Below are 24794 nucleotides of genomic sequence, written 5' to 3' on the forward strand. Positions count from 1 at the left end.
TTTTCAGTTAATAAAAGTTCTTTGTCCCTTTAAGCCATCAGATATTTACACACAAATGAAGCATCACCTTTGTCAAGGTGATTTAAGTTTTTATACTTTCTATTCTATACTGCTCAAATTCAATCTGAAAACTGTGTTTCTTTACACATATATTTTAGTCATTTTTATTAAATCAAAATTCTTTTCCTGCTCCTTTTAGCCTTCAAACTATTTATCTATAAAAATAGATAATCTTATATCCTTATATCTTATATACCTTATGTTCTTATATCTTATATAGATGAAACTTATATCCTTTACCAGTTCATTTCACTTTTTTCTTCACACAAGGGTATCTTTTCCTGCTCTGTTCAGCAGTACTTTATGGCAGTACTTAAAAAGGACATTTGAAGGAGTAGTATTTGAAAGAGACTGTCCCTGGAGGCAGCTAGGTAACTCAATGAAAAAAGCACCGACCCTGGAGTCAGGAGGACCTGAGTTCAAATCCAGCCCCAGATACTTAACACTTACTAGCCATGTGACCTTGGGCAAGTTACTTAACCCCAATTGCCCTGCCTTCCCCCCTCCAAAACAAAAAAAAAAAAGAAAGAAAGAAGTGAAGTGAAAGATGCCCATGAAGAAATGTTCTAATAGGAAAAAAAAAAAGACCAAAACCAGGTATCACTTCCTTTTTTCAACCTATTTAAAGATAGATGGAACTGGATAGGTTGGAGATGTCTTTTTATGGAGTAGAATATTTGTTTCTCTTATAGTCATAGTTTAACCATGATGCTTAAACACTGCTTTATGAGCTTCCTTATCAATTTCCTCTGGATTTATGAAGGAGGTAAGTGTTCTAATTTTTTAAAATTCATTATTAGGAGTCTTTTGTTTTTTTCATAAACTGAGTGGTCAAGACACTCTGGAAACAGCACTGGCTCTTTTCTTTGTGTCTCTATATGATCTATTCCTTATCTAAATGTGTTTCAGGGTAGACAGCAAATTGAGAGGTATCAAAATAGGAAATTACATCTAGATGCTTATTATATAAATTAATTAGTAAATTACATCTAGATGTCATGCATTTTTGTATTTTGAGATGAATTTTTTCTTCTCTCATTGTCCCCTATTACCTTACCTCAGTATCCCCATAAGTACAGAGTAGACTTGTAACACTAGTAACCCCATTTTTACATATGGGGAAGCTGAGGTTGAGTCTTTGCTGGTGCTCTAGATCTAAGGAGTGTCTTATTTCTGTGTGCATGTGTGTGTAGTGAAGAGGGGCTCAAGTCATGAAAGAGGAGGCATTTTTTACCTCTAAGTGGCCCAGTTCTCCCTGGGTCCATGATAAATGACTTCTGTTGTTCCTGGAGCAACTTTTGACTTATTACCTGTCCTAAGTAGATTTTTTTTGTTTTGTTTTGTTTTGCTTTTTGGAGGGCAATTGGGTTTAAGTGACTTGCCTAAGGTCACATGGCTAGTTTTTGTGTTAAGAGTCTGAGGCCACATTTGAACTCAGGTCCTCCTGACTCCAGGGCCTGTGTTCTATTCACTGCACCACCTAGCTGCCCTCGTGTCCTAAGTAGTTTTTATTCTTTGATGAACCAACATGAGAAAATAGTCCTTGTTTCTGGTCACAGATAATTTCCCAAGAGCTGCATTATCTTTTAATAGGAAGGAAGGAGTGATAAAAAATAAAAAAGGAACATTTTTATCAAACACCAGGGCGTGAAGAATCAGATATGACTGAAACGAATGAACAACAATAACAACAATATGTTAGGAATTGTAGAAAAATTAAGACCAAAGGATAAAGTTGCCTAAAACCTTGTAATCCTCAAGGGGTTTATATGTAGAGGATTTGCCTTCCACATTTATTCTATCTGATCCTTGAAAAGTTAAAACTTTATATAAGTTTTGTTGACAGATATCAGGATTTAATTACTTTGTTTTAAAAAAATAAATTTATTAAGCCCCTATTGTGTGTAAGGAACCATATTAAGCACTGGATATATAGAGATAAATCATGACAGGGTCATGTATATATGTATATTTGTGTGTGTATGTATGCATGTATATGTGCATATGTATATGTGTGTATATATGCATATATATTTAAGATTCACAAAATGCTTTACATATATTAATTCATTTGAGCCTTACAATCACCCTGAGAGGTAGGTGCTATTGTTATCCCTAGATTACAGATGAAGAAACAGAGAAGTTAAATGACTAACCAGGATCACACAGCTGCAAAGTGTCTGGCACAGGATTTGAATTAAAGTCTTCTTAACTTCAAATCTCATGCCACATAGATGCCTAGACTTGGATGGAGGGGTTGTCCAGGTCTCCATAAAGACGCAGGGCTAGTCCACAAGCTTCATTCCATCTTGTCAATCAAAAAGTTATGACCAAAATAACAATTTGTCATTAACCTATTACTATTACTTAATGCTAGTCACTTTAAAGTGCCAGGCCTAGAGTTAGGAAGATCTGAGTTAAAATCTGAACTCAGACACTTACTAATTGTATGACCCTGGACAAATCACTTAACCTTGTTTGCCTCAGTTTCCTCATCTGTCAAATAAGATGGAGCAGAAAATGGCAAACCCAAATTGGGTTGAGAGGAGTCGGACATGACTGGAAAATGACTGAACAACAACATAAATCTTATCTGTGCATGTTGTTTGCATGTTGTCTCCTCCTTTAGACTGTGAACTCCTCAAGAACTGGGACTGTCTTTTGCCTTCCTTTGTGTCCTCAGCACTTAGCATAGTGCGGCCCATCTCCAGTTGTCCTAACGTATCTATTACCTCTGGACACAGAAGACTCCGGAGGAGAAAGTGAGGCTGGTGACTTTGCATAGCTCTCCCCACTTAAATGCAATTCACGTGCAAGTCTTGGCATCACTTTCCTGATATCATAGTCCTTCCTAGAGAACGAAGGACAAACAACAAAAACTTCGCACAGTGCCTGGTACAAAATAGATCTTTATAGTAAAAGCCTGTTGTTGATGCAGGTTGACTACCAATCTTGCAGAAAATGCCAGAAACACTTGGATTGCTAGAAGTTACTGGAGCACACTTAGTTACCTCAGGCTCTGAAGATCTGCTACAACAATAATCCTGATGAATTACCATCACCTCACCTTTCATTCTACCCCTGTGTCCGTTAGGAAATGCTCCTCTGTTAGAGAACTTTTAGATCTATGTAAGCAGGCCAATGAGAAGGCACTAAATGTGAGGGATAGAGGGGTTTGTATGTTTGTGGTGTATGAGCATGTAGACAGAAAAAATCATAGTGGGTTCAGGGAGAAGACGCTCCAGGTGAATGAGGAAATAAGGGGTGCAGGGAGGGAAAGATTCCAAATAGGAAGTGTGAGGACAGTCAGGAAGAACGGGCAGGCCCTGAAGTCAAATTTAGCCTATAATAGCAGGGAATATGAGGAATGTAGTAACTCCCTGTGTTTTCCACATACCTGTTAGTAATATCATAAACCGTATTATCTGGAAAGGGGTTAAAGACAAAGTTCTTTGAGAAGGGAAATTTGTCTTGGCCCATATCTAGAGAATAGATAACCTGTTCTGGTCCTTAAGCAAATACTGGCAAACCACTTCTGGCTTATCTCTTGCTACTGTTTTTTCCCTTCCTTTTTTGTTCCAGGAAGCAGACCAGCACAGGAATCTCTGAGTCCCCAGAGGGTTGAATTTCAGTCATTTAATCTCCAGAGTATTTTACACTGGCATCCTGGAAGTGATTTCACCCCCAACAACACAGTCTTTTTTGTGCAGTACAAAATGTAAGTATTCCTTTTAACTATTTCCTGCCTTGGAAACTCTTTTTCCTCTGGTGTCAAGGAAATAATGATGGATTTGGAGAGATATAGCGTGAATACAAATCTTAGCTTTATCATTTATTACCTGTGTGACTGTGGGTAAATCATTTAATCTCTCAGGGCCCTAGTTTTCTTATCTGCAAAATGAGAGAGTTGGACCTGATGGTCTCTTGGGTCCTTGAAGCTCTGAATCCTTGATCCGAAGGTCCCTAAGACAGTCCAGGTAGAATGAAACTGAAGTCAGAGAGAGATACAGGATATAGTCCTTGCCATCCAGTCAGTCAGCAAACTCTTTGAGTCACATGGGACTGTGATCCAACAGACCACTGAATATGGAAGAAGACTGGCTTCAAATTTCAACTTTGTGATTTCCTAGCCTTCTGATGTTGGACAAGGCACACTCTGAGCCTTACTTTCCTCCCCTACAAAATACAAGTATTAACATTCGTACTACTATTTCACAGGGTTATATCGTAAGGGTCAAATAAGAGAGATGAGTAGTTATTGGTACCTCACAAGGTAATGGACTCAGCTTGATGGCCTGTTCCAGAGGTGTGTGAGAACTTCAAATTGACCCACAAGATCTGATTGTTAAATTGTCATTGTAAGCACTTATGCCTCAGAAATCAGCAAACATTACAAATAAGGGCTTGGTTTGGTGTTTTGTTGATTATTTAGTTGTAAGAAAGTGATGGAGAAAAATTTTAATGGTACAGACTAAACTTAAAAGATGTTCAAAGTACTTTTCTTTTTCTGAGAGCTGGTTGTTAAACATGTACCAGCATGCCCCTGGCTAACCTTCACTTTTTACACTGTAGGAGGGGTGGAGGAATTATACAGGAGAAATAGCAGTAGTGTGAATATTCCCCTAGAGATTATGGAATCATGGACTTTTTCCAGCCTGCCTTATGAAAGTAGTTCAAACTTAGAAACCCCCTAACCCTACCTCTTCCTTCAGGTCTATAAATGCAAAACAATCTAGTTTCAGAGATGGCAAAAACCTATTTTTTTAAAAAAAAACCTCATTGCTTATCATCATTTCCTGTAACTTAGGAACTCATAACCTAAATTTGTGTCATAAATATCTTTGGCTGTCTGGTAAAACCTATGGATCCCTTCTCAGAATAATGTTTTTAAATGAATAAAATAAAACACATAGGATCACTAAAAAAACAACAAAAATATGTTGAAATATGGTTATCAAAAAGTTAATAAAACAAGGTCATAGACCCCAGGTTAAGAACCCTTGAGTAGCCCAGATAAGACTGCATTCAATCAAACATAGTCTCTATGTACTCAGCTATGTCCAATTTTCGTTTCTTGGGGTACAAAAGCCTTTTATATAGTCTGACCAGATTCAATTTTCTAAATACACCATCTATGTTAGTGCTTTGGGGTCCTTGGCTAAAGAAGTTCAATCCAACCTGGCAGCAGTTAATGAAGGATATAATTATTTAAGATGGCTATATTTTTATTCACTGAGAAGGGAGGTAATTGGGGTGTTAATTAAATGAGTTGGCGTGTATGACTCTTTCTAGCTTTGCTGTTTTCGCTTCTGTGTGCTTAACCATAGTCTTTATTTTTGTGATCTTGAGACTGCCAAGCTGTGTTTTTCTCTCAGACTCTGATTTCCTGTTTCCCATTGATTCAGATCCAAAGTAGATAGTAACGGACCTGGAAGCTGCTGACAGTTCCAGACACATTCAAGGGTTTTTCCAGTGTGGCCTTCCACCTTTGACATACCTGTCAGAGGTACAGCTGTGCAGCTATTTTGGTCTCTTCTGGTTCTTTAAACCTCTTAAACCTATCCTGTTATGCTCCTTAGCTGGAAGTAAACTGAATATTTATCTCTTTGAGGGGATGGGGAATAAGAGATAGAATGTTGCAAAATTTCATTTAAAATTAAGTAAACCAGGGAAGGAATTGCAAATACCCAATGGGTTTCCATGTATACTTTGGAATGACACAAACACCCATCTCTTTTTTTTAGAAATTATTGACATCTTTTGTCTTTGTATCACGTTCATTTCCAAATATATTCTTCTCTCCCTCTCTTTCTCTTACCTCCCCAGAAAGCCACCCTTTGTAACAGAATAAAACAGAGAAAATAAAAAGGCAGTTCAGTCAAACTAAGCATCACATCAATTGATTCTAACAGTATATGCAATGTTTTAGAGCTGCAATCCCCACCTCTGCAAAGAAGGGAGAGGGGGACGTTTTCTCATCTCCTCTTTCAGCTTGATTATTATAATTACACAGCATTCAGTTTCATTTTTTTATGTTATTCTTCCCATTTGCATTTTTGTAGTCATCGTGCATATAGTTTTCCTGGTTTTGCTGACTTCACTCTGCATCAGTCCATACAGGTTTGCCCAAACTTTTCTATAGTCTTCCTATTAATCATTTCTTATGATATATTAATGTTCCTTTATATTCATGTATCACAATTTGTTCAATTCATTTCTCAGTAGATGAGTATCTATTTTGTTCCCAGTTCCTGGTTACTACAAAAAGGGCTGCTATGAATATTTTGGTGACCTTTCCATCTTTGTCATCCTTGGGATATATGACTTGCAATAGGATCTTAGGGTCAAAAGATATGGACAGTTCAGTCATTTTCTTAGCATAATGTAAAATCATGTGGATTAATCATGGCATCACCAGCAGTATACCAGTGGGCCTATTTTTTAACAACCTCTTTGACATTGGCCATCTCATTTTTATCATCATAGAAAAGTTGCTGAGTGTGAGGTGAAACTTCATGGTTGTTTTGGTTTATATTTCTCTTATTATTGGTGATTTGGAGTATTCTGTCATTTGATTGTTTATAGTTTGCAATTTTTTGAGAACTGTTTGTTCACATCCTTTGACTACTATAGAATGACTCATGTAAAGACCTACCTTTTTAAAATAATTCTTAAAAAATGAACAAACATCAGTTTCAACACCCTCTTCATTGGAAGCAAAAACAAAACCTTTGTAAGTGCTATGTACAGTCACATAAAATTAATTTTTGCATTGTTCACAGTTCACTACTTCTTTGTAAATAAGTGGATAGATTTCATCACGTGTCCTTTGGAATCATGGTTAGTCACTGATATGGTCAGAATCCATAAGTCTTTCAAATGTGTTTTTACAGTATTACCATTACTGTAGAACATGTTTTACTCACTTCATTCTTCATTGTTTCATACAACTCTTCAAAGTTGTCCAAGGGAAAACTATCCTGTTAATCTTTTATTATGGCACAATAGTATTCTGTTATATTTACATACCAAAATTTGTTCAGTTATTCCCCAATTTATGTGTACTCCCTTTGATTCTAGTTCATTATTAATAGAAAAAAAAGCTACTAAACACATTTTTGTGCATGTGGGTCCTTTTCCTCTTTCTGTGATGTATTTGGAATATGGGCCTAATGGTGGCATTAATAGGTCAAAGGGTATCCATGGTTTAGGTATTTTGGGGAGCATAGTTCCAAATTACTTTCCAGAATGTTCATACCAGTTCACAGCTCTACCAACAACACACTAATATGTCTCTTTTAACATATCATCTCCAATATTTGTCATTTTCCTTTTTTTGTCAACTTTGCTAATTTGATTAATTTGCATTTCTCTAATTATTTGTGATTTGAGGCATTTTTTTCATATAGCTATTGATAGCTTAGATTTCTTCCTTAGAAATCTGCCTGTTCATACATATACTTTGGTCATCTGTCAACTAGAAAATGACTCTTTTTCTTATACATTTGAATCAGTTCTTTTTATTCCTTGGAAATGAGACCGTTATCAGAGACATTTGCTGCAAAGATTTTTTTCTTCCCTGATATGCATTTCCCTTTTAAATTTTAACTGCATAAAAACCTCCCTTTTTTAAGAACAGTATTTTTTTTTTGTAATGCCAAATGGCTGCATAATTAAATAATACAGATGACAGGGACTGGGAAAACAGGTACATTGATGCACCTCTGGTGGATTTGTAAATCAATACAGTCATTCTGGAAAGCAATCTGGAATTATACATAAAGAGTTACTAACTAATGAAGGACCAGCTATATAACTACTAGGCCTGCCTATACAAAAACAAGAGATGAAAGAAAGAAGAAATAGTCTATGTGTACAAAAATATTTATAGCAGTTCTTTTTGTTGTGTCAAAAAAAAAGGAAACTAAAAAGATACCCATCAATTGGAGAATGGTTGAACAAACCATGGCAAATAAATATGATGGAATTGTTGCTGAGTGTTCAGTTGCTTTCAGTCAAGTCCAACTCTTTGTGACCCCATATGGGGTTTTCTTGGTAAAGATATTGGAATGCTATGGTTTCCTTGTCCAACTCATTTTACAGATGAGGAAATTGAGGCAAACAGGGTTAAGTGACTTGCCCAAGATCACACAGATAATAAGTGTTTAAGGTCAGATTTTAACTCAGGAAGATGATTCTTCCTGACTCCAGGTCAGGCACTCTCTCCACTGTGCCACCTAGCTTCACTCTGCTAGGGCAGCTAGGTAATGGAGTACTAGTGTACTAAAAACAAGGCGGAAATCAGTGATTTCAGAGGCATTGAAAAATATATACAAATAGTAAAAAAAAAAAAAAGTAAATAAAACCAGAAGAAAAATTCATACCACAATATAAATATTATAAAAACAAATAATTTTGAAAACTTTTACAAAATGAAGAATGAAATGAGCAGAAACCAGAGAATATTTTATATAATAACAATATTGTAAAGATATACAATTGCAAAAACCATGCCCAATGCAAGTAACCATCCATTAAAGGATGCTGTTCACCTCCTGACAGAGAGATGATTAAGGTTCAGAACAAGATATGTGTATATACATATATATAATACATATATGCATATATTTAACACAGACAATGAAATTTGTTTTGTTTGATTATATATATTTGTTGCACAAAATTTGCTTCTTTTTTTTTCTAAAAGTGTAGGGGGTAGAAGTGAGAAGAAATAGATTTCTGTTAATTTAAAAAGTAAACTTTAATTTTAAAATCCCTAATATTAAATGGCAACAAAATTCAGATCAAACAGAACAGACAACCCAATGGTACTGAAATTTTCCTTTCTTTTTTAAATTTATTTTTAGTTTTCAACATTCATTTCCACAAGATTTTGCATTACAAATTTTCTCCCCATCTTTCCACTACCACATACCCCAAGATAACAAGTGTACTGAATACCCCCTTCCCCCAATCTGTTCTCTTTTACATCCTCCCCTATCCTCCTCCCAACTTTGTAGCAGGGCAAGATGGATTTCTATACCCCAGTGCCTGTATATCTTATTTCCCAGTTGCATGTAAAAAACAATTTTTTTTAACATTTGCTTTTAAAACCTTGATTTCCAGATTCTTTCCCTTCTTCCCTCCTCACCCCCCACCTCCCTGGAAGATAAGCAATTCAATATAGGTTGCACATGTGTAGTTACACAAAACATTTCCATAATAGTTATATTGTGAAAGACTATTTCCTCCATCCTGTCCTGCCCCCTACTTATTCTATTTTCTACTTTGACCCTGTCCCTTTTCAAAAGGGTGTGCTTCTAACTACCTTCTCCCCCAATCTGCCCTCCCTTCTATCATCCCCCCTCTTATCCCCTTCCCCTCTACTTTCCTGTGGGGTAAGATACCCAAATTCGTGTGTATGTTATTCCCTCCTTAAGCCAAATTCAATGAGAGTAAGGTTGACCTATTCCCTTTCATCTTCCTGCTCTTCCCCTCCATTGTAACAGTTTTCTCTTGCCTCTTTTATATGAGATTATTTACCCTATTCTAACTCTCCCTTTCTCCTCTCAATTCCTCTCTCACTTCTTAATTTAATTTTTAGATATCATCCCTTCCTATTCAAGTGATCCTGTGCCCTCTGTCTATGTATACATGTACACACATATACACACACTCACATATGTATTTATACACACATACACCCTCTTATACATACATATATATGTACATTTATATTCCCTTCAACTATCCTCATACTGAGAAAAGTCTCATGAGTTACAATTATCATTTTTCCATGTAGGAAGATAAATATTTCAACTTTAATAAGTTCCTTATGATTGCTTTTTCCTATTTACTTTCTCATGCTTCTCTTGCTTCTTGTATTTGAAAGTCAAATTTTCTGTTCAGCTCTGGTTTTTTCATCAAAAATACTTGAAAGTCCTCTATTTCATTGAATAACCATATTTCCCCCTGAAGCATTATACTCAGTTTTGCTGGGTAGGTGATTCTTAGTTTTAATCCTATCTCCTTTGACCTCCAGAATATCATATTCCAAGCCCTTTGATCCCTTAGTGTAGAAGCTGCTAGATCTTGTGTTATCCTGATTGTTTTTCACAATACTCAAATTGTTTCTTCCTGACAGCTTATGATATTTTCTCCTTGACCTGGAAACTCTGGAATTTGGCTATAATATTCCTAGGAGTTTTCTTTTTGGAGTCTTTTTCAAGAGATGATCAGTGAATTTTTCAATTTCTATTTTGCCTAGTTCTAGAATATCAGGACAATTTTGCTTGATAATTTCTTGAAAGATGGTGTCTAGGCTCTTTTTTTGATCATGGCTTTCAGGTAGTCCAGTAATTTTTAAATGATCTCTCCTGGATCTATTTTCCAGGTCAGTGGTTTTTCCAGTGAGATATTTCATATTGCTTTTTCATTTGTTTAGATCTTTTTTTATAGTATCTTGATTTCTCATAAAATCATTAGCTTCCATTTGCTCCAATCTAATTTTGAAGGAATTATTCTCTTCAGTGAGTTTTTGAAATTCCTTTTCCATCTGGCCAATTTGACCTTTTCAAGGCATTCTTCTCCTCATTGGCTTTTTGGGCCTCTTTTGCCATTTGGGTTAGTCTATTTTTAAGGTGTTATTTTCTTCAGTATTTTGGCGTCTCCTTTAGCAGGCTATTGACTCACTTTTCATTATTTTCTTGCATCATTCTCATTTCTCTTCCCAATTTTTCTTCCACTTCTCTTACTTGATTTTCAAAATCCTTCTTGAGCTTCTCCACATCCTGTAACCAGTTCACATTTCTCCTGGAAGCTTTTGGTGCAGGAGTTTTGACTTTGTTGTCTTCTTCTAGTTCCATGTTTTGATCCTTTTTGTTCCCCCAAAACGTTTCTATGTTCTGATTGTGTTTCTTCTGTTTGCTCATCTTGCCCACCAATTACTTGACTTTTGAGCTCCTTACCACAGTAGAACTATGCTTCCAGAGTGGACATAGCTGTGTCCCAAATGGCTATGGGTTTTGCAATTGTCAGAGGTCTGAGGAGGGCACCCTTTCTACAACCATAAGCTCTGGCACACTGGCATTTCTCACCCTAGAACCACCACCCAAGACAGGGACCCAGATCCAAGCAGGTCAAAGCATGAACACTTAACCTCTGAATGGTCACTTGGTTCCCCTACAATCTGCAGGCCAGGAGCTCTGGAAGCAACCACGTGGCAGCAATTGCAGCCACCACACTTCCACCACCTCTCATCCCAGGTGCAGGGGCTGGACCGCACTCTTCCATCACTCAGTTCCAACAGAGTTCCCCACTGACCTTTTACTTTCTCTTTGGCATTTATGGGTTGAGAAGTCTTGAATCCACCACAGTTGCTGGTGATTCACTCTCCTGAAGTCAGTTCTGGCCAGTCTGTGTGGCTGGTCAAGGTGCCCCAGGCCTGGGACTATGCGGCTCACACAGGACTGTGCTTAGCTCCCAGTGTGGTGCAATAGACCCTTTCTGTTGGCCTGCTAGGCTGCCTTCAGTGGGAGATGTGTTTCTCTCTGTCACTTTGTGGGTTCTGTAGCTCTAAAATTTGTTTAGAGTCATATTTTACAAGTATTGGAAGTGGTTGTGGTGGGAGCTCAGACAAGTTTCTGCTTTTGCTCTGCCATCTTGGCTCTGCCTGCCCCTTTCCTTTCTCTTAATGAATAGTTTCATATACCTCTAGTTGTAATTACTCTTTATTGCTATTTTGCTTAACTGCTTTTAGGGAGAATGCTTAGTAAATTTATGTTTGTCTGTTGTGTCAAATCAAAATTTATCAATAAAAAAGTAATACTACAGCCTCTAAAGGATAAAAATCAAAAAAAGTCACCCAGGGACAAATAAAGAGACATGGAGTGGATATGAGGAGGCTGACATGTTAACAAATGAAAATTTGCATAGAAAGCTGAATAAATTATGCCATCAGATATGTGACCATGAAAAAAAAAGAAATAGTCACTTAATGAGAATGAAGGAAAACTGGTGGACAGCTTATTATCCCCGTGATTTCAAGGCTCATAGAGGAAGGTGCCCGTTTTACTGGGTGGGAACACCCCATGTGGTGTTTTCTTGGCAAAGATGCTCAAATGGTTTGCCATTTCCTTCTCCAATTCATTTTTTACAGGAAATTGAGGCAGACAGGAGTAAATGACTTGTCCAGGGTTATACACCAAGCTACCCAATGGGGTATATATGGACCCTGACAGGAAAATTAATTTTAATATAGTTAAAAAGCCATAGATAATATAGTTAAACATAGATAACATAGTTAAAAGCCCTCTGAAGATCCTAGGAATGTCATTCCATTTCTGCTTTTAAGGAACTTTATACTCAATTAAATTTGGAGTAGGCTCCACCCTGGGGACTCACCTTGGGATTCTGTTTAAACAGAACCAACACAAGCTTGGCTGTTCCTGAATGTCCTTGCTTCTTCCTCTGGGGCAAATAGGACCATGAAAGGTAAAGACAACCAAAATGAAGTGGGTTTTCTCTCTCACATTGCCAAAGGTAGTTGGAAGATCACAACCAGGCCTTGCTTCTCATATGACCCTCCTTCTCATCCCCCTCTCCCTGTTTTATCCTCCTGAACACATAAAAACCTTTCTCAAAGTTTTCTTGCTGGGCACCCACGTTCTCAGATGCATGGCAGTGTTCCAGGTTTGAGACCCTTTTTTTCTCAATTAAAGATTACTTTTCTTCCACTTATGAGGTTGATTTATTTTAGGATTTGACATTTATAATGACAGGAAATTTAACTTTCCTGTCAACCCTGTGAGAGAGAGTATATCTGCTGTCCAAGGACCAACCTAGCTAACTTTGGAGGAGAGGCTAATTTCTAGGCTAGCTACAGGACAATATTTGGTTACAACATTTTTTGAAGACCACCTAATAGATCCAGATGGCTTGTTATCTTCATCAGAAGACCAAGTGTGAATAGTAATAAAACAGTGGATCCTTGAAGTATTAATACATTGGAGAAAAGGCATTTACCTTTCTCTGTTCTCTCCACTTATCATATTCCTACCTAAATGAGGCAGCTAGGTGGTGCAGTGGGTAGAATACCAGGCCTGAAGTCAGGAAGTGTCATCCTCCAGAGTTCATATCTGACCTCAGACACATACCATCTATGTGACCTTGGGTAAGTCACTTAACCCTGTTTGCCTCAGTTTCCTCACCGGTAAAATGAGCTGGAGAAATAAATGACAAACCAGTCCAGTATCTCTGCCAAGAAAACCTCAAATCGAGTCATGACTAAACAACTGAACAACAAAAGGTGACACAGTGAATAGAGAGTTGGGCCTGGAGCCTGGAAGACCTGAGTTCAAATCTGGCCTCAGATATTTACTAGCTATGTGACCCTCAGTATTTCATTTAACCTCACCTATAAAATGAGAATAACTTCACCTACTTCCCAGGGTTGTTGTGGAGATTCAATGATATAATGTTGTAAAGTATTTAACACAGTGCTTGGCACAGAGTAGACACACTTTCCCCCTTCCCTTCCCTTCCCTATCCTTCTCCTTGCACCTAGATAAAGAGCTAGTAAATTATTTCTTGCAGCTGATAGTTTAGAAAAGAAAACAGTATCATAGATTTTGAGTTGGAAGGGAGTTAAAGGTTCATTTGTTCTAAAATGTTCATTTTGCAGAGAAGGAAACAGAGACTGAGAAGGATTAAACACCTTGCCCAAGATCACAAATAACAGTGCCAGAAATTTGAACCCAGATCCTCTGGCTCCAAATCCAGCATTTCTTTCATTGCATCTCAGGGGCCCCCAACCCTCAAAAGGCAGAAGTCTGATGACCTCTCAGTGGACCAGGGTTGAAAGACTGAAGAACAGGTGGAATCCTTCAGAATCATCTAGGGCTATTGTTGCAGTGCTAATATTTGAAAAAATTTTGCTAAATGACTTCAACTAGCTGGGGAAAAACAGCAGTCATCTAGAAAAGAAAAAAAATCTGGGTCTTCAGGGTCATCGTCGTTGATTTCCCTCTCTCTTCTATAGTTATGGGCAGAAAGAGTGGACAAACAAAGAGGACTGCTGGGGCATTGGTGAGTTCTTTTGTGACCTGACAAATGAAACCTCAGATGTACAAGAACCTTATTATGGAAGGGTGAAAGCTGCTTCTGCTGGCATGCATAGTAACTGGAAGATGACAAAGAGATATATCCCCTGGTGGGAAAGTAAGTATATTGGATATTCTCTGCCTGTTGTTATTTCTGAAAGTGTTGGTTAAATGTCTACCATGTGACAGGCACTGTACAAGGAGATGTATAAATATCATATATTTTATATATACATATAGAATATGTAAATATTATCTCTTATTACAAATATCACAACAGTGCTGAGAGGTTGGTACTATTAATATCTCCATTTTACAGTCAAGGAAACTGAGCAGGCAGAGTTTAAGTGACATGCATACTTAGAATCACACAGCTAGTAAGTGTCTGAAGCTGGATTTGAACTCAGGTCTTTCTGATTCCAGGCCCACTACTCTATCCACCATACCACCTAATCATAAAAGCACCAAAAGAAAAATGGACTCAAAATTTTAAAGAAAAAAAAAATAGAATTTTTGAAACATACTAAATGGACAGTAAATACACTGAAGGAATTAAAGGAGCAAATGAAATTGGCAAAACTATAAATAGATGAAATCAAAAGGAACAGAATATGGCTATGACATCTTAGAATAAAATGATGAAAACTCAAAAGTTTGGAAATGGAAGAGGAAAATATAAACAAAATGATAGACCACTAGAAAAAAAAGAATCCTTTCATTGGAGGACAGAAATAGAACAGGATTCCCAATCTGGGATACATGTTTTTCTCTGAGGTACAAGAAGCTTGCCAAAGGGATTGGAGAATGTTATATTTTCCTGGGAGTATACAGCAAGTACACTGACAAGTGAATGTCAAAAATTTGTTATTTTCTCAAGAATCTGGGCTCAGGATTAGGGAGATTCATCTTCTTGAGTTCAAATCTGGTCTCAAACACTTTCTAGCTATGTTACCCTAGGTAATTCACTTAATCCTGATTGCCTCAGTTTCCTCATCTGTAAAAATGAGCCAGAGAAGGAAATCACAAACCACTCTAGTATCTTTGCCAAGAAAACCCCAAGTGGGGTTACAGAGAGTTGGACAGGACTGAAAAGTGATAAAATAAGAACAAGAAAATGTGGGGATTAGATTAAATGACCTCTCAGGTCCCTTTTAGTTCTTAATTTATAATTCCATGGTAGGCAAGAAGTTTAATCAACGTCCTGGGATCAAGAGCCCACTCTCGTGAATGGCTGAGTCATCAACCATACTGAATCCTATCTAATAATATGATTATTATGGATTTTTATGCCTCAGTGGTCTGAGGATGTGAGTCAAGTGTGAAACTATAAAATCCTCAGCTCCCTCACTTTCTCTCACCTCACATATTATCTGTTACCCAGTCTTGTCCATTTCTCCCTCTGTAGCTCCCCTCACCTGGCCACCAGCCTGGTTTCACTTCTGAACTTGGCCTCTCTCCCAGAGTTCTGCAAGAACCCCCATATGAAATTCTTTCTCTCAAATCTCTGCCCTCTTCAGCTCATCCTCTAGGCGGCTGGTGTGGTGATACTCCTGAAACACATCTGATCAAGTCACATTGGAATTTAGCAAGCTCCAATGACTCCCTATTATTTCTAGGATGAAATATAAGCTGTTTTGCTTGGTATTTAAAGCCTTTCACAATCTAGATCCAACCACCCTTTTCAGTCTAATTATACATTAATTCTTCCTATGAACTCTGTTCTTGTTTTGTTGTTCGTTTCAATTGTATCTGACTTTTCATGACCCTATTTGGGATTTTCTTGGCAAAGATCCTGGAGTGGTTTACCATTTCCTTCTCCAGCTCAAGAAACGGAGTCAAATAGCATTAAGTGATTTGCCCAGGGTCACACAGTTAGCAAGTGTCTGAGGCAAGATTTGAATTCAGGTCTTCCTGACTCCAGGCCCATCACTCTGTCCACTACTTCACCCAGATGCCCGTGAGCTCTGTGGTACAGACAAACTATCCCTTTTTAACTTCCTCATACATAAAACTTCATCTCTCATTTCCATTCTTTTGCACAGGTAGTTATCCCATGACACAAATATACTTCTGGTGCTTCATCTCCATGCCTTGGAATCCTTTCAAAGTTCAGTTTAAGTGCAATCTCCTACATACATAAGACATACATACATGAGACCTTTCTTGTTCTCCTCATTCCTAGCACCAATTACCATTAGACTGTATATACTTTGCATATATTTTGTTTTTCATGCATATACATATGTATGTGTATATATATATTTTTTTTCTTTCCCCCTTCACATACGGTAACCTCTTTGAGGGCAGGCAATGTTTCCATCATTATCTTTTTTATCACTAGTGTTTAGTACAGTGCCCAGCACATACCAGTCCTTAATTTAGAAACTTTTTAAAATGCTAAAGCCAAAGGTTTTAACATTCTCTTTCTTCCCACAGTGTCACAAAGCACACAGAATTGTCCTTCTAAAGGACAATTTGAAGGATATTCTGGAGTCTTTGGGGGAGGGGAATGATAGTAGAGGAGTTTGCTTTGCAATTTTGCAACTTTTGGAACAGGTCCAGATTTCTCTCATCTTGACTTTTAAAAAAGTATTTACACTGAGATCTTATTTATTTTGTTTTGTTTTGTTTTGTTTTGAAAGTCACATTTTGTAAATAACAAGTCTATGATGAGCTGAAAATACTTTTTGAGTAATTTTGAAACAAGAACTATCAAAGCCTCTGCTACCTGTGCATTCCATTCTCAAGAATTTGGTAATAATTGACCATTGCTTATAACTTGGCAAAGTGAAGTAATTAGGTCTAAGTGAATACATTGTTTTTCCTAATATTCTAATTTTCCTTTTTATTCTCTAGCAAAAATAGGACCTCCTTCTATCAGTGTGATGCAAATCAATGGATCAATACAGTTGACACTTCATGCTCCAAATTCACCCTATAAAAGAAAAAAAGGAAGTAACATATCAATACAAAATTATTATGAACTAGTATACCGAGTATTTATAGTCAATAATGCCCTAGACATGGTAAGTTGAATGTATATGTTAAGTTTTGACCTATCTCTTCAGATAAAAAAAATAAAGCATTCAAATGGATTCCTTTTCTTCTTCCTCCAATTCACCATCATCAGGATTACCAAGAAAAAGACCTAATTTAGTGCATGACACAGTAATAAATATTTCTTTGTGAATTTCTTCATTTTCTTCATATGTATGACATGGGGGGAGGGAGTAGGTTCTGGTTGGAATCAGATAATTTCTAAATTCCCTCTAGTTCTAAAACTTATTATCTTAAACCAAGCAAATTCCAAAGACTGCTAGATTTCAGTGTAAATTTCCTGGATATTTTTTCTGATCTTGATAGATGCATAATTATATTTACTTTTGTGATATTTTACTCACGGGGCCATTTACACATCAAATCCTTGGGCAGCTGCCATATCTCAACATTGAGAGTTTGGCACAAAAAGGCATTTTCCCTAGGATTTTTCCAATCTCCCATCAATGACTTCACCCAATTATTATTTCCTCTCTCCTGCGTTTTTTTTTTAATTCTTGTATAACTGTGAATTTCATGTGTCCTTTTAATCTCCATGTATAATTAATCTGATTATATTGGAACCATAGTAAACAATATCTTTGTAAAATCCACATTAGTGTCTATTTTGTCCCCCTTGCATGAAGAAACAAAAGGTATATGAAGGAAGCGATGACAAGGTTGAAATGGATCTGATACCTGACTCCAGCAACTGTGTAGTTGCAGAAATATATTTGCCTGAACTAGAACAAAGCAGTATGAGCACTGAAATCTGTCCCTTCATGACTCCGGGAAATGGTATGCATACTTGATAAGACTGTGAGGATCTGGGTTCTAAGTACAATATCCCATATTTAAAAAAATTTAATATTCAAGTCTTCTTTATTTTACATATCTTTTACATGCAAAATTTCATTTGGGATACCAGTACCAGGGAGAAAAGCTTTGTAATTGAAAGGGAGATGAGAAACAGGTCCCCTTGTGAATTCTTTTTTATAATTTAAACCTTGTATATATAATTGTAAACCTTGTCACCACTAAGAATACCCTTCCAGGAAGGTAAGGTTAGTTATGAATGACGAAGAAATAGTAAGGATTTAATAAATGATCAGCAAATGAAAGTATGGATGAATGAATGAATGAATTAATACACACAGCCCTGTAGATTACTCTGAAGTCACCCACCTAGGCTTTTTATTAAACTTGGCTCACTGGAAAAGATAGATACGATAATAAAGTTACTTCTACACTAGTGACTACACTTAAAAATACTCTCTTCTCTATCACAAGATATTTCTTTCAAATGAATAGAAATGTAGCCATCTCACCCAGCATCTCAAAGAGTATAAAATAGAAGCAATTTTCTTGTGTCTTCTGGATAAGGTACTAAGAATCTGCATATAGAAGATTAATAAATATTTCTTTTACTTTTCCAAAGATACAGAAGACAGCCCTCTCAGGAATGCCAACAGCATATAAACTGATGGAATCTGGTATTTCAGAAGCTTGCTCTGACTTGAAGAAGGTAGTTACAAAATCCTGGTAGAAACGATCAAGCAAAATTCAAGATTGCTATCTGTCTGTCTTTATAAATGCTTACTCTAATTACTAAAAATATAGAAGTGAAAATATGAAAAAAGTTAATTTTGTCGTTATCCTGAGAAATCTTTTTAGTGAAATATTTATCTTTTTAATAGAATCTTTTAATAGGTCTTATTTTTTAAAAAAAATTTAAAGGGGGAAAGGACTTATTTGCATAAAATTGCTTACAGCTGCTCCTTTTGTTATGGTTAAGAACTGGAAATCAAGCTGTATAATATGATTGTGATAGAATATAATTGTGCTATGAGAAATGACAAGCAGGATGATTTCAGAAAAACCTGGAAAGAATTATATGAACTGATGCAAAGGGAAGTGAGCAGAATCAAAGAAGGTTGTACACAGTAACAGCAATATTGTACAATGAAGAATTATGAATAACAAATATTCTCAGTAATACAATAATCGAAAATAATCCCAAAGGACTAATGATAAAGCAAACTATCCACCTCCAGAGGAAGAATTGATATTGTTCAACTACAAACTGAAGCATGCTATTTTTCACTTTCTTTTATTCTTTTTCTTTATTTGAGTCTTCTTGTACAAAATGACTAATATGGAAATGTTTTACATAATTGTATATATATATATGTATGTATATATAACCTTTGTCTGATTGCTTACTGTTTCAGGACAGGGGGAGGAAAGGAAGGAGAGACAGAATTTGGATCTTAAAACTTTCAAAAAAAGTTTTTAAATTGTTTTAACATGTAATTGTGGAAAAATAAAATATTTTATATTAAAAATAAAACATTGTCATGTGGTCCAAAATCCACTTAGAACCTTTTAGTTTCATTTTTGTTTTGTGACTGGACCTAGGTGACCAGAACCCTAATTCCGAGTACTAGACCTGGACTTACGAAGAACTGAGTTCAAATCCTCAAATGCTTATTGGCCATTTGACCTAAGGCAAGTCACTTACCTTTGGTCTCCATTTCTTCAACTATAAAATTGGAATAATTGCACCTACCTCCCCACATTGTTGTGAGGATCAAGCCATTGAGATTTAAACTCAGGGATGCCAAAAAGCTGTCGCAGTTTCATGATGTGTTGTAGTGGAACCATCTCAAAGAATTCAGAGGCAGACCACCTCTAATCCAAGTATAGGCATTTATTGAGATTGACTCCTCTCATGAAGCAGGCTAAGTTCTAGGAGGAATCAGCAACTTTAGAGAGAGAGCAAGATGGATTTTTATAGAGTAAAGATGCAATTACATAGCAAAAATTTACATAGAATAGAGGAATATCATTAATATTAATAAAGGCAGGAGGAGTTTGTTAAGGGATTAGGTAATGGAGGAGGGGTCCCGTCTATGGTTGGGTGGTTAAACATTCTGGTCATTCTACCCTCCAACTGGCTAGCTATTGTGGTCCCATCTGGTTAAGACAGATAGTTAGGTATTGTGGTCCTATCTTGGGCTAGATGGATGATGTGATTGTGCTTGAATACAAGAACACACCTATTTCTGTGGGAATGGGTCTGGGGGCAGTGACCAGGTAGAGGCAGTAGCTAGGTTCCCATCACATGGCCACACCTGCTGTTTCTGGGGGAACTAAGAGTTCAGAAACACACCTGTTGTTCCAGTGAGCAGTGAGGCAAAAATGAAGAAGTTAGGATATTGGGGGGGGGAGGGGAGGGGGTGCGGGAGATTTAGGTAGGTATAGTGGGCCTGCTGTTCAGTAGGGTCAGGCCTATAATGAAGTTAGAATATTGGAGCTGAAGGCAGCTTTATTAGGATTCCATCAAGATATGTGCCTTAGGAGCATGTTTGGATGGATGAATTGAAAAGGGGTAGATGCAAGATGATCAGAAAGTAGGATATTGTAATAGACCAGTGACAGAGGTTTGAATTAGAATGGGTAGCTTGGTAGAAAGAGAGAAGAGGCCAGATGCCTAAAATGACATGGATGTAGAATCAACAAGACATATTTGCTAATGAAGCCTCTTTAGAATCCTATTTTCCCCGTGAGCATGCTCGGGTAACACTTGCACCATTGATTCCTGGGGAGATAGATGAAAGTCGTAGTCACAATCATGATGAATGACTAGGAAGACATTTTTTCCCTGCTGCTTATTGTGCACTTCCCTCATATCTGTGCATTTCACAGAAGTCTCATACTTACACAACATGAATATTTTCTTTGAGAAAAATGGAAAAGATCTGCAATTATTTTTATATACAACTGTCTTCACCATCAAGGACAATGGAAACTTTGTACTTGAAGTATAATATCATAGTCATACATGTGCTTATAAGGGACATATAAATGATATCAGAGAAAACAAAAAACAAGGGAAAAAAAGCTGGATTATACCAGCTAATCCAGTGTAAATAAAGGAGATCCATGCTAGAAATGACATAATTAGGATGGATTGAAGGATTGATTGATAAGTTATCAGAAAGAGGGTAAGATACAAAAGGGCTGAAAGAAAAAAAATCTCTCTATTGCCAAATCAAGAATAATATGTTCTCCTTACATTTCACAGTTCCTCTGACTCGCTAAAGTTGTATCACTTTCCTTTGTTTTGCAGTCATATTTCCTTCTGTTGTAAATATTTTCCCTCTTGATTTATCTGCTTAAAATCAAGGTCTTTGCATTTTCTTCTTCCTGAGATCTTTGGTAATTCCAGTCCTTTTTTCCTCTGATTTTCTCTTATTCACTTTCTGACTCTGTCCTCTCTAAAGGTGGTTCCCTTGGAGGCTAGATCTCAAAACATTTCAGTCCCCTCCCATATTGAGCAATTCATGGTTCACCAGCATAGGTCTCTGCTTCAACTGACTTTTGGATGGTTAGAACTAGCCCCAATTGGATGTTGTGCTCATTTTACATATAATTCCCTTATACACACACACACACACACACACACATTCAAGTGTCCTGATCCTGGTATCCCATCCTGCCTCCTCTGAGTTCAGGCTATGGGGCTATCTGTTCCTGAACCTCAAGTTTACAGCTCTGCAGCACTGGTGCTATGGAGTTGTCTGTCCCAGCATAGCAAAGGCAGAACTGTTAAACGGGTGCTGTGGAGTTGTGACTCCCAGCAAGTTTATGCTCCAAAAGGGCTGCCTGCTGCTATACTGACTGCCTGTCACTCCTTAGGTAAGTTTCCACAGCCTGGAGCTTGACTCTCTATGGAACTGGAAAGAGGGAGGGGGTACTAGATTGTGTGGGTTGGATTTTATTGTTAAGTCTCAAGTTTGTACCAGGTTCTTGGGTCAGCTAGTGCAGCACTGTTAGTAGCATGAGGAATGGATGAAGGGTTTTGAGTGAGCTTAAAGACAATGGGAGTCAGTTCATGTCTTGTTGATTTTTTTAACCTTATTTTGGATTCTTGGTGTCCTAAACCATGGAGACAACTGACAATCTTTGGTATGTAATTTCTGTTTTGAAGATGTTGGGGAGGTCATGGACATAAGAGAATATGTCTAGTCCTCCATCTTGTTGCTCATGTGACCCAGAAATAAACTCATATTGATATTGATTATTTTGCTCGTAAAAAAAACCCAAACAAATCAAAAATCCTATCTCTTGTGAGTTCAATTATTTTTGTGTATATGTCAGATTTTTAAGATTTGTTTATGTGTATATCTGTTATAACTTGGGATTTCAACCATGAAATGAACTCCAGGAGAGTAGCCTGGTTGAGTTACTAGCCCATGGTCAGACAGCTAAAATCCAAGTCTCTCTGACTTAAAGTTTCATCCTATATCTGATATAGGATGAGGTTACCTCTTGTAGTTTCTAGTTACTTCAAAAGAGCTATCTTCCAAGAACTGGACCACTTTTGGTAACTTAAGAATAAACTTGCGTGCTTGCATATGAAATTGTGACACCATACATGCGTAAGTTCTGAATCAATGACCTGCATCAGTGGGGTAACATCTTAGCCATTTCCTTAAAATATTTCACATGGGGACAGCTAGGTGGCACAGTGAGTAAAGTGCCAGCCCTGGAGTCAGGAGGACCCAAGTTCGTTTCCAGCCTCAGACATTTAACACCCACACAAAAAACTAGCCGTGTAACCTTGGGCAAGTTACTTAACTCCAATTGTCCTCCAAAAGGCCAAATATATATATATATATATATATATATATATATATATATATATTTTTTTTTTTTACATGATATAATGCTTCCTTCACACCTGCAAAGGAACCACAAAGTCTAGCATTTTTTTTTAGTTAACTCTGAAATGAAGCAACCCCTAGCCACTGATATCACCACTGCCCAGACATGCACATAACACACACACTCACATAGTCTCTGTAGAACCAACTTCATTTTTGGAGTTAGAAATATTTTAATATCAACCGTCAGTAAGACGAATGAGAACAATCTGTATTTCAAATAAGGGTGAAGTCGGGTAATGTGTGGGTCTTTAATAAAAAAAGATAAAGAAAATACTAATAACTTGGAGTTTGAAGGGACCTATGTATTTGGCAAAACAAAAAGAATGAAAATAAGAGCATCTGGGTCAAATTCAGTGTCCAAAACCACTTTCCAAACCTTTAAAGGTAGTTTAAAATAACTTTTTTTTTAAAGACAAAAGTTCATTCCCATTTCATCATAACAGGAAGCCAGAGTTTATTCAGTACAGTTTCTCATAACCTTTCCCAACTGATCAACTATGAAAGACTAGGGCATGGAATATGAAGTAAGAGCTGATAGCCCACATACTAGTATTGTGCATAGGTTATGAGGTGGCATGGTGGGAGTGGTGGGGGAAAGAAAGGAGGAAATTCTAAATTTTCAATTTACTTACAGGAGCCTTGAGATGTCAGGGGCCTTGAGTCAGCTAGTACAGCTTGATAGGGGTAGCATGGGAGGTAGGCTAGGAGTGCTGAGTGAGCTCAAAGTCAATCAGAGTCTGTTCATGTATTTTTTGTGGCTTTCTCTTTAGCCTTCTTTTGGATTCTAGGTATCCTAGACCATGGAAATAGCTAATGTTGGAGAAGGATTGATGTTTTAAGGTTTTTTTCCTATGATTAGTGCCAAAACCAACAATCAAATTATAACAATTCTTGCAAATTTTTGCAAATCATTTCAAAGCAATAGAAGAAATTAAACTTTCTTATTACCCTAATGTCAAAGATAAAAAGGGTCTATGCCATACATCTATTCTACTCTGCTGGGGTCAGACCACATCTGGAGTTCAAATCCGGGTGCCATATTTTAGGAAAGACATTTGATAAATAGAAGAATGTCCAGAAGAGGGTGCTGATGAAGAGCAGAGAGAACTGGACCTATTCCTGCTTTAGCTTTAATGACAATATGCCCTTTGATATTCCTCCATCTAGGTACCATTACAAAAAGGATCGCAAAAATGGAGACATAGACATGAATGCATGCATTCACGCATACACACACATACACACACATGCACATACCTCTAAAAGTGGTGGAAGAGAGTACAAAAATGCATATTTTACATATATCCACAGCTTTTTTTTGAGGGGCAATTGGGGTTAAATGACTTGCCCAAGGTCACATGGCTAGTTTTTGTGCCTGATTGAGCTCAGGTCCTCCTGACTCCAGGGCTGGTGCTCTATTCACTGAGCCACCTAGTTGCCCCCACAGTTTTTAAAAGCCTAAAATATATGGATACATAAATTATATAATAATTTTTTGGTCCTTTTAAGTAGATATCAAGAATTCGATACTTAGCTGGATCTGTACTCTACACTTAACATATGAGAAAATTTATATTAACCTCCATTAGGAAGAGAAGAAATGTCATTCTACTGACACTAACTAGTCTTCTGCCTTTGGTGCAAGTCAAGAAATGCCATTTGATCAAACCAGGTTGCCTGCCTAGTTGTCTGCCTTACTTTAGAAGAGGAAAAACATCATTTCATAGGGTACTACCTATTAAAGTCTGAAAAGTTTGAAAAGGCCAAGTTTCCCCACTGCATCCTGAATCATCTCCAGTTGCCCTGATCTGTATCTGGCCACTAGACCCAGATGGCTCTGGAGTTAAAAACGAGGGTGGTGACTTTG

At 37.1% G+C, this 24794-nt stretch overlaps 1 protein-coding gene across 1 annotated transcript; it reads left to right on the top strand.

Moving 5' to 3' along the window:
• Window positions 1-704: 704 nt before the first annotated feature.
• IL22RA2 (interleukin 22 receptor subunit alpha 2) lies at window positions 705-19545 on the top strand. The gene is made up of 6 exons (XM_069077279.1): window positions 705-826; window positions 3643-3778; window positions 14099-14277; window positions 17016-17185; window positions 17843-17993; window positions 18634-19545. The coding sequence occupies exons 1-6, from the start codon at window positions 766-768 to the stop codon at window positions 18672-18674; spliced, it is 738 nt and encodes a 245-aa protein (XP_068933380.1). The 5' UTR covers window positions 705-765; the 3' UTR covers window positions 18675-19545.
• Window positions 19546-24794: the final 5249 nt, after the last annotated feature.

Source organism: Petaurus breviceps, unplaced genomic scaffold (genome assembly GCF_028583685.1).
Source record: "Petaurus breviceps papuanus isolate PSGF00001 unplaced genomic scaffold, PetGlider_PUasm1.0 90977, whole genome shotgun sequence".
Classification (NCBI taxonomy): domain Eukaryota; kingdom Metazoa; phylum Chordata; class Mammalia; order Diprotodontia; family Petauridae; genus Petaurus; species Petaurus breviceps.

Excerpts from the sequence above, each read along its gene's own strand:
- IL22RA2 (XM_069077279.1), top strand. The coding sequence starts at position 766 with ATGATGCTTAAACACTGCTTTATGAGCTTCCTTATCAATTTCCTCTGG. Across the intron at positions 827-3,642 it reads CCTCTGGATTTATGAAGGAG|GAAGCAGACCAGCACAGGAA; the intron begins GTAAGTGTTCTA and ends TTTTTGTTCCAG. Across the intron at positions 3,779-14,098 it reads TTTTTTGTGCAGTACAAAAT|TTATGGGCAGAAAGAGTGGA; the intron begins GTAAGTATTCCT and ends TCTCTTCTATAG.